At 39.2% G+C, this 11315-nt stretch overlaps 1 protein-coding gene across 1 annotated transcript; it reads right to left on the bottom strand.

Annotated features, from left to right (window-relative positions):
* Positions 1–7680: 7680 nt before the first annotated feature.
* Positions 7681–10810, bottom strand: LOC123755621 (uncharacterized). The gene is made up of 2 exons (XM_069299971.1): positions 10686–10810; positions 7681–8804 (listed from the first exon to the last, which is right to left on the bottom strand). The coding sequence occupies exons 1-2, from the start codon at positions 10808–10810 to the stop codon at positions 7745–7747; spliced, it is 1185 nt and encodes a 394-aa protein (XP_069156072.1). The 3' UTR covers positions 7681–7744.
* Positions 10811–11315: the final 505 nt, after the last annotated feature.

The raw sequence follows: 11315 nt of genomic DNA, 5'->3' as shown, positions 1-11315 counted from the left end.
AGAGAGAGAGAGAGAGAGAGAAGAGAGAGAGAGACAAGAGAAGGTGAGTATGACAAAACATGCCACAGCTTGTCAGTGTGACAAGCACGTGGATGGGAGGCAGGAACATCATGTCGTGATCACACTAAAGCCTGGTGCTGACCTCAGCAAGCAAGGCAGCCAAGAAACCTGCTACACCAAAAACTCATCCATTCTCGACAGCAAAGGTTGCAAAACTTTATGTGAAGCTCACGTTCGCTCTCCAGAGTACGTACCGCTCTCATGATCCCCCCCTACCCCCCTGTCATTTATCCGCACTCTGGGCAAGTTAGTTTACGTTAGTCCTACAACATGATCCAGAAATGAAGTAAACTCAATGTATATACATCTCTTCATGTGTATATACAGACTTCTCGGTGCATATAACCCAATTGTTTATCTATACATCTTGACATTAACTGTGTTACTTAACTTTAAACACTTAATTCGTCAGTATCTTTCTGCAACTTCAGTGACCATTGCATGGGACATTCTGGAGTTTAATCCCATCGCATTAAAGTATATAAACAGATCAGTTCTTAGTTTGGTTAGTAATCACAGTGTAGATGCTCATTAATACGGAGGTTGGCCGGGTTCTTGATGAAGGTGAAGACACTCATAGCCTCTTGATCCTAAACAGGCTAACCAAATCAGTTTTAAAAAGCACCATGAAAATCTATACCTTCTTTTTTTAGTTTCTCAATATTCATATAAATCCAACTCTAAGAGACGTTTAATGGTTATGTAAATAAAGTGATATTTTGTAAGGTAAATGGTAACTTGTGTTCCAAACTAAGGTAATGGAAACTGTTGGCGGTGTTGGTCGGGTAGCCTAATGTTGCCGGGGTTTTGGAATGCTGCAGAGGCCGCGTGTTGAGAGGAGCGGCGTGCTGCAGAATCCTGAACGCCCTCCTCACCCCTCTATCTCTTCCCCTCTGCACATTACTCCTTTTCCGCTACTTCCCATATTTTCTTGTCTCTCCCCTCTCCTGCGCTTCCCATTGCATTCCTTCTGTCTGTCTCTCTCTCTCTCTCTCTCTCTCTCTCTCTCTCTCTCTCTCTCTCTCTCTCTCTCTCTCTCTCTCTCTCTCTCTCTCTCTCTCTCTCTCTTTCTCTCTTTCTCTCTTTCTCTCTCTCTCTCTCTCTCTCTCTCTCTCTCTCTCTCTCTCTCTCTCTCTCTCTCTCTCTCTCTCTCTCTCTCTCTCTCTCTCTCTCTCCTCTCACCGTTTCTCCTCTACCCTCTCCCTATTTCTCTGAACTGAAAAACGTATGTTGTCAACCAATCAACAACGCTGAGTTTCAAGTACCTCTCCCACACACACACACTCAAAGAATTTCATAACCACTAATTAATCTGATATTTCAAACATTCCTCGTTTTCTAATTGCAGCATTGATAAAACTGAATATATGTCGTTAGATTAGGATGGATTGGGTTATGTTACTTTCGGTCCCGAAATAGGTTATGTGGATGATAAAAGCCGTTAACGAACAGTCTTTTTAGTTCCCCTTTTTCGGGGGACAAGAAGCCTGTTAGGATTATTGATGTGGCTCCAGGCCAGGGCTGGCGAACCCTTCTGAGAACGTAAGGCCCAAATTGGCTACATTCTTCTAAAAAAAAAATCTTGCCTACACATGGGAATTTTGAGCTGCAAATTATATTTTATTATTATTATTGCATTTGTGTATTACTAACTCTTTCACGGTTGAAAGTATTCTAAAAAAAAGGTAATGTTTACCAGTAACTCTTTTAATTTATTTTAAATGGTTCAGCTTTAGGATTATGTAATTGATAGCTAGTAGTTTTCAAGAAGTAAAATGAATGAATTGGTAACAAAAATAATGAACTTTTTAAGGAAAAAGGAATCCTGTTGTGTGTTTACGAAAATAGTTACTGTTTTACTGTTAACAAAAGTATAACAGAATGATTGAAATAAATATTTTTTTTAGAAAGCATGTTAAAAAAATTATTGTTAATTCTTTAACAAGACAAATGAAAAATAACCTAATTTAAAAATACTATTTTACATTAAGACGCAATAAGAAATATGAACGTGAAGTTATAAGCTTTGTTTCACATTATAAAAGAAAGGAAAGTAAGATTTGTTTTTAATCTCTGTAAGACTTTTGCTGCTGCATCATAGGTAACGTTATATTAACCCGTCCTCTTACAAATTACGTCGCTTTCCGCTAGTATGCGAACTCGGGCTAAAAATCTACGTAATTCAAAATGAAATCGGCTCACGAAAGTGACGTACTGTCCCGTTTTCTGTTTTGGGTCCTCTGGCTAAGGCTGTTAGGTTAGGAGAGGAAACATTCAATTAACGGTTTTCATGACGTTTTGAAACCTTAACAGAACTTCCTGCCTTTCTAACCTACCAGAGAACCCTTAACTTGCTGGTTTGGAAAAAGAAAATCCAAAATTTGATTGGAAAATAAATTTCCATTATAAATTAGGGTGATATTTGGACGTAGCGCATACGAAGGAAAAGCCACGTTACGTGTGAGAGGACGGGTCTTTTGTATTGGGCTATTTTGAAAGCTACGCATACAGCAGTAGTTTCATCAAGTTGACGCCTAGACTTGATAAAGCTCATCACTGAAAGCAATGGCTCGCATGATTATGCGATGAAAATAATTAATAGTCATTGCGAAATTTTTTTCAGGCAGAAAAACGTTTCAGGAATGGAATTCCAGTTTCAAAACCACATTTTTTTGCCTTCATCCAATCACTAATCAATCTCTTGTTTTTTCTCTCTTTATTAATTAATATACAATATAAAAGTTATATATACATCCATTTACAAGGAAAATTATACATTACATATACTTTATATAATTATCAGTAAACCAATGTTTCATATCACGGGACATTAGCTTTAAACCCCAAATGTTATATTTAAGCCTTTCTTTGTAAGAACTTTAATATTTTGTCTACTGAGTAACCCTACTGCCTGCCTATCCACACAAAAAATGTAATCCGAAAGTAGCATAATTATTGTATTTTTAATTTTCTTTCAATTTATGTCAATATTAAACATTACAAAAACCTCATTAAATCCACTCTCATGATAGTTTTCAATATTTTCTAGTTCAGCTCTTAATCGACTCAGTTTTGCCTTTAAATTGAGCGGCTTTGTAAATCGATCAATTGCATCTCAAAATTATCCAAACAATCCACTGCAACATGTCAAAATTTAGTTTGTCTAATGTTACACTGTCTAAGTACCATGAATTTTGCAATTTCTTCAAATGACCCGACGTTAATAAAACTTAATAAAACTTTATGCCCGAACCGCTTTGCGTAATAGTGGCTTTAGGCATTGTATGTACTAGCTATACCTATAAGTTAAACAATCCTTGTAAATATTTATTGTATGTATGTACCTTACCTAAATAAAATTGTATTGTATTGTATTAAAGAACGTTAATCAGTCATGTGAGTTTTTAGGTTTGGGAAATATTTAAAAAGTAAAAGTTTTCATTTTGATATTAAAGGCTTCTATGTTATATATAATAACACTGGAGTGTTATTATTTGTGTTTTGCAATCAAGTGTTTTGCCAGATCCATGTTGTTTGGTGCCTAAGTCGATTAAATGTGAGGAGAAATGTGTGCAAAACGTTAGTTTACAATTCCACACAACGTCAGAAAATTATTGAGAAGAATATTTGTTATTCGTCGAAAACAGACGAATTTCACCCAAATTTTTAACAAATCGTTTCAAAATAGACCCCTCTACTAAGCTACACCTGTGTACACAAAACTCACTACGCTCAGTAAATTTTTATATTGCACATTTTGTCAAAGCACATAGAATAAAGCACATTTAGTCAAAGCACATAGAATAAAGCACATTTAGTCAAAGCATATAGAATAAAGCACATTTAGTCAAAGCGCAGAAAGATATGTATCTTGGTGATAATTTTCATCACTTCAAGTTCCTAAACGCCAGCGTCTGCATCCTAGCCTCCTCGTGTGCAATACAATGAAAGTCTCTCGGTGGATGGTCAATATATTTTGCAAATACATTTACAAAACCTATTTCTTTACCAGTCGTGCTGGTTGCACCATCAGTTGTCCAAGCAATTATATTTGAAAAGTCGACCTGTCAAAAAGACAGTTCGTATACTACTGGCCTGCCATATTCCAGCCCCTGTGGCGTGTTCAGGCAACGTTACTAACTTAACCAGTTCTTCACATATTTCATCACACCCTACAAAATCGAGTAATAATGGTTAGCGTAGCTGATGATGTACCATTAGTGCTCTCATCAAAACAAATGGAAAGGAATTTACATGAACCAATATCTTTCGTTAGCTGTTGTGATATGTTTGTTTCAGACTTTTAATATTCAACCTTTTTACTTTTGTTTCTACTGGAGGGCAAATCCAAAATGTGCTGAATAATTTGTCAAGTTTGTAGAAAATCATCAAAACGTAAGGAAGGACATTCGAGCCATGATTCGTTGATATTCTTCCCATCACTGAGTGGTTTTCCATGTTGAGCAATTATCTTTGAAATCTCACACCCAGCAGCAACTAAGTTGAAACTACTTGAAACAAATTTCATCAAAACTTTTGACTATTTTTTTGTTGCCGATTTCTTGAGAAAAGTGTTCTTATTGTTCTTGCTCACTTTTATCGCAAAGCCATTTATTAACAGTTTCATAATGGTGCTTTACGGACGAAGTTCTTAACACTGCTGTTTCCTAACATTAGGATGCATCATGCTAATTTATCACCTTTTATGATCATACCGAATCTTTCTCTCCGCGATTTTTATTATGTTTTGTGTTCTCTGTACTGCTTGAGCCGACATTCTGGAAACTGGGAAAATGGGGAGATATTCCAAATAACATAAGTTTATTAATGTAGTTGGCCAGGCACTACTACCTGTATTTACATTATATTATGGCGAAAAAAATATCCATGGAGTCGCTAGATTACATATTGTTATTATTACTGAATATCAAATGTTGACTCCCAAACACCAGAGGAACAATATAAGCAGAGCGACTCCAATAACAACCATTTATTTGTAACATGACCACAAATACTGATGTGTTTACTTGGGTCCGCGATGAGTTTACATCATATCCTCCAACCTTACGTTCTTACGGCCGCCACTCAGCTGGTGGCGCCAAGCCTAGGGCGAGAACGCTTATTGCTTCTGCTTTGTAAAGGAAAATCATTCGCTGCTTCGTTTGAAAGTAACGATAATCCTTATGTATTTATTATGGGGTAGGTCAAAGTAAGGGCTATACTAAAAAGGGTCAGGTGGCGGCTTCTGCATATCAGTAAAGTGTGCTCGCTTGCCATCCTGGGCACGCATGGCATAGACCCGACAACCCTGTCCTAGGCTATAACTACTGATCTTCCACAGGATACAACTACCCCACCACCAACAGTTGCCTAACTCCCGGGGTGCCTGTTTATTGCTAAGTGGAGGGACTCGTGGCTGCACTTCTCGTCCTGCTTGGGACGAGAGGTGCAGCCACGATTCCAATCCAACAGGTCCAATCGATTTTGTGTCAAGAGCGCCGGTGAAAATGTATTCGGCTGCTCTTTTGTGGAGTTATATGGATTGGTTCTCCAATTAGCCGCAAGTCTCAATAAACTGCCAATACCTTTCTTATATGATTGGTTTCCAGAATTCAAAATGCTTGTGTAGTAGAGCTTGACTTTTGTATAAAGTCTCTAGTATGTATGTATTACCTTCTCTTAAGTGAAGAAATTAAATGATCAATAATTTTGAATACAAACAATAGTTAACATTTTCACAAATACACTAGTTCCCCGCCCCAACAAAAAAAATGTAATACTGTTATAAACTATTGTTTATGCTAATAAATATCGTTTAAATTCAATCCCTAGTTATAGAGATATTTACATAGATATAGTTACAGCAATACTTATAGCTGTAACTATATATATCACTAGTTAGATACAGATGTTTATGTTAAATTCAATGTTTTGTGCATTAATTTTAATTTATGGTTTGGTGTTAAGCTTAAGGACTACAACAACAGGAGTTTAATTAAGACCACAATAATTATATTTCACTACACTTTTCCCTACTTACGCGTAACCCAATAGATATCATCTATGTGTATCGTATCGCATCGTGAGATGTACCCCATTTATTTCTTGGTTATTATGACGGCTTATTTTTTTCCGCAGGTGGGGATATGAATAGATGACTACTGACTCCTGTTAGTAGGCTAGTAGCTCATGGTAAGCCTTTCCCCACTAGTTTTATGTCAACTATCAACCCTCCCGCGGGTGATAGGCCTCATGCTCAACACCATACCACGATTTATATCTGTGTATATTTATCCTCCCTATATAAACAATATACTACAATATTTATGTCTGGAAACGCTTGGTTTTATGGCCTATCAACCTCTGGTGGGTTATTACGGCCACTACAATAACTTACTAACCATTCAACAAGTCCTGAATATTGCCCAGTACTAAAGTAAACTCTCAGTATATATACCCCGAGAAAAAGATATACATCTTGGCGTGTATATATATATATATATATATATATATATATATATATATATATATATATATATATATATATATATATATATATATATATATATATATATATATATAATCATACCTAATAGCCAGAACGCACTACTCTGCCTAGTATGCAAGGCCTGATTTGCCTAACTTTACATAAAGTTATATATATATATATATATATATATATATATATATATATATATATGTTGTACCTAGTAGCCAGAACGCAGTACTCGAACTACTATGCAAGGCCCGATTTGCCTAATAAGCCAAGTTTTCCTGAATTAATATATTTTCTCTATTTTTTTTCTTATGTAATGATAAAGCTACCCATTTCATTATGTATGAGGTCAATTTTTTTTTATTGGAGTTAAAATTAACGTAGATATATGACCGAACCTAACCAACCCTACCTAACCTATCTCTATAGGTTAGGTTAGGTAGCCGAAAAAGTTAGTTTAGGTTAGGTTAGGTAGTCGAAAAACAATTAATTCATGAAAACTTGGCTTATTAGGCAAATCGGGCCTTGCATAGTAGGCTGAGAAGTGCGTTCTGGCTACCAGGTACGACATATATATATATATATATATATATATATATATATATATATATATATATATATATATATATATATATATATATATATATATATGAGAGAGACTGGAAACGTCTTATTTCATGTTCTTATTCAGTTTATTTACTGATAGCTCAAAATTTCGTTCAACTTTCATTTGTACTATTTGTAATATTAATAATTAAACACGTTCCCCGCCTCCTGATATGCCGTCCTGAGGCCTTCATCATACTTATCTCAGTCCGACACACGTGAGCTGTGATATACCCGGGGGAGAGAGATGAAGGGACCTTCACACAAGTCCATTATCGCTAATTCTGAGCTAGTTTTCTAACGTCAGCGGCATTTATTATAAATATAGTTCGTTGCTAATTTATTTCTTCATGAAAATACAAAGCTTATATACAGCTGATTATATATATATATATATATATATATATATATATATATATATATATATATATATATATATATATATATATATATATATAATATATGTATATATATATGTATATATATATATATATATATAATTATATGCCTTAGTGGGTGAACGTTCCCCCAGTTTAAGAGCTATATGCGCTTATAGATATGCACTCCAGATACGATTTAACATTAAAAGTGAGCCGTCGAAAGGCTTTTGAGGGAGTATGTGGCACGGGTGCCGAATGGGTCTGCTAGCGTGCCACTTATGGTATAGACAGAGTAGCGAGGGGGCCTGGGGACCTCTGGATGTTGAGGGTCGTCCTCTGAGTCCATAAAGGCAGAGTGGCACTCGGGGTGAGTGCTCGAGTACTGGTCCTCCGGCACACTGGAGGGGTGAGCATGATACAGCGAGCTGCAGGATTGCGTGCCTAAGTACCCACTTCTTTCCCAGCTCAAGGACGACTGTGCACTCGAGTACTCCTTATAAAGGTTCGAGGAATCGTCGGTTTCTGCTGGCTTTGAGGCTTCCATGGGATCTCTCGAGTATTGAGGCTGGAGGTAAGAGGACGCTTCTGTGAGAGATGACGAGCTCATCTCGTCCTCGAAGCATCTCGACTCCGGAATGCTGGAGGACGACGTGTAGTTACCGTGCACGTCAGTCTCCCGTCGACCGGAGCGCAGTATGGCGTTGAGTCGTATCTGAAGTTCATCGCCGACGGTGGTGCGGGTGTCAAGCCTCGTGCTGGGGGACGAGATGCCTCTGAGGGCGAGGCCTTCCTCGCGAGACCTGACGAAGGAGTGAGAGGCAGCCAGGTTCTCCTTGACCCTCTTGGGACAGCGCAGGAAGATGGGTTCAACGGACTTCATCTGGGAAGATGGCGGCGTCGCCTGAGTTGCCACGTCACTCCCGGGCCCCATGGCACTCAACTCCTCGTCCTCGGCACTTGGAGAGCCAAGATGGCACTCACTCCTCCCTCCCTCCTTCACCTCGCACGTAGAGGAGGTGGAGGACGGCGAGGAGAACAAGGAAGAGGGCGAAGAAGAGGGAGAGGAGGCCACAGAGGGAGAAGCATCCATGGCGGGAACTTCTGAGAGGCCGCCATTGTTGTTGGCGGCCGTGATGATGGCCACCTTGGACACCGACGACGACGACGATGACGACGAGGACGAGGAAGAACTGGAGGAGGAGGAGGAGCGGGTCCGGTCATCACGCAGGGACACCGACAGCCTCTGGCGTGACACACGGGCCCTGGGGAAGAAGAATAAATATTGATTTACATTTACAAAAATTATGTCTATATTGCACAGAGTTATATAGTCAATCATGTCCGCAGTCGCTTCCAATATTATGTGATCACAACTTGCTGTAGTTTTATAACTATCTACGGGCTCACCATAGCCCGTGTTACTTGGAACTTTTTGTTCCAAGTAGCGAATTTTTACCAACAACATACTGTAATTATGTTTGAAATATGTTATAATATATATCTTGGTGTATACTCTTCTAAGCACCTGATAATTTATTTTAGTTCATAATCATGCTCATGACTAACGTATTCTTGAAGACTGAACAATAAGCTATTATTGGTGAACTTAATAAAATCTTTCAGTTCAACATTTAAACCAATATATATATTCATGAGGAGACCCCAACATCTATGTTTAATATTCCAAGAAATATACCTTACTTCCCGGTAAATATTTAGATAATATTGGACCTAAAGTTTATTTGGCAGCAAAGTATATATATGCTGGTTGGTCGGTAAGTTAAAGTGGTGGCCTTCATAACCCTCCGCGGTTAATATACCTTAAGTCCAACACAAAACAATTTTTAAGTATACCTGAACAGCAGGAACTAAAATTATGAGTATCGGAAACCTCAATACTCTCGTTAGTTTACCTCTGAAACTCCAGGAGGTGCACTAGTTTACCCTCCAGACCCCAGGAGGTGCACTAGTTTACCCTCCAGACCCCAGGAGATGCACTAGTTTATCCTTCCAGACCCCAGGAGGTGCACTAGTTTATCCTTCTAGACCCCAGGAGATGCACTAGTTTACCATCCAGACCCCAGGAGATGCACTAGTTTATCCTTCTAGACCCCAGGAGATGCACTAGTTTATCCTTCCAGACCCCAGGAGATGCACTAGTTTACCCTCCAAACCCCAGGAGATGCACTAGTTTACCCTCCAAACACCAGGAGATGCACTAGTTTACCCTCCAAACCCCAGGAGATGCACTAGTTTACCCTCCAAACACCAGGAGATGTACTAGTTTACCCGCCAAACACCAGGAGATGCACTAGTTTACCCTCAGACACCAGGAGGTGTACTAGTTTACCCTCCAAACTCCAGGAGATGCACTAGTTTACCCTCCAAACACCAGGAGATGCACTAGTTTACCCTCCAAACACCAGGAGATGCACTAGTTTACCCTCCAAACACCAGGAGATGCACTAGTTTACCCTCCAGACCCCAGGAGATGCACTAGTTTACCCTCCAAACACCAGGAGGTGCACTAATTTACCCTCAGACACCAGGAGGTGCACTAGTTTACCCTCCAGACCCCATGAGATGCACTAGTTTACCCTCCAGACCCCAGGAGGTGCACTAGTTTACCCTCCAAACACCAGGAGATGCACTAGTTTACCCTCCAAACACCAGGAGGTGCACTAATTTACCCTCAGACACCAGGAGGTGCACTAGTTTACCCTCCAAACTCCAGGAGGTGCACTAGTTTACCCTCCAAACACCAGGAGATGCACTAATTTACCCTCCAAACACAATAAGGGCATTAGTTTACCCTCCAAATACTAGGAGGTGTACTAGTCTACCCTCCAAACACCACGAGGTGCACTAGTTTACCCTCAGACCCCCATGAGATGCACCAATTTTCCACTGAAACATGAAGTATAAATTTGCCTTGGAGTAAACCATGTAAATTATGCAACAACGGGTGTGGTGCCTTCATAGGATTCAGTGAGGCGTGAGGTGGTCTGCAGGTCGCCCTTAGCGTAAGGGGCTGGCTGTCTTCCATTAGTATTAGGGGGGTTGTGGTCAACCCCTATTGTTAAGGGCAAGAGGTGGTCCTAGAAAGGCATAGCTCTACTTATATAATTAAGCGGGGCTTATACGTAAGAGAAAGTCGACTATCATCTTTCTCTGGTGTTGAAGGTTGTGAGGTACTGTAGGCCGGGTCGCCTCTGAAGATGAGGCTTCTCGCATGGGCTTCTACTTTGTCCGGAGGAGACCAGTCCATACTGAAGATGGTATGGAAATTGGGATTCATATGAGGCTTTGAAACCTCTGCAAAATCTCAATATTTCTCTCTCTCTCTCTCTCTCTCTCTCTCTCTCTCTCTCTCTCTCTCTCTCTCTCTCTCTCTCTCTCTCTCTCTCTCTCCCTAGACCTCATGCTGATAAGAACCGTGAATATCATGTAACTTGAAACCAGCTACCAATATAAACAAAAATTTATTTTTGAGATTTGTTCTTTGATGTATTACGTTAATGTGATTTCTCTGTGTATTGCTACCAATATGATTTTCAAGTTAAGTAACAAACAAGGGAAACGCATCGAGAGCCATTTGCTCTTCCTAGAATTTATTTCAAAGTCGTTTTTCAGATGGAGCTCAATTTGAGCTCCATCTCAAACTTTTTTGCAAGTTTGTTGCTACACATGAGGCCGGTCAACCTCTTGAGAGTAATTAAGACCACCATAATGGCCTAATGACCCATTAGAAAGCATACTTTAGTTCTGATCAC

The sequence above is a fragment of the Procambarus clarkii genome, chromosome 43 (genome assembly GCF_040958095.1).
Source record: "Procambarus clarkii isolate CNS0578487 chromosome 43, FALCON_Pclarkii_2.0, whole genome shotgun sequence".
In the NCBI taxonomy this organism is placed as follows: domain Eukaryota; kingdom Metazoa; phylum Arthropoda; class Malacostraca; order Decapoda; family Cambaridae; genus Procambarus; species Procambarus clarkii.
Note: the sequence above shows the minus strand (reverse complement) of the source record. Positions and strands in the feature narration are given on the sequence as shown.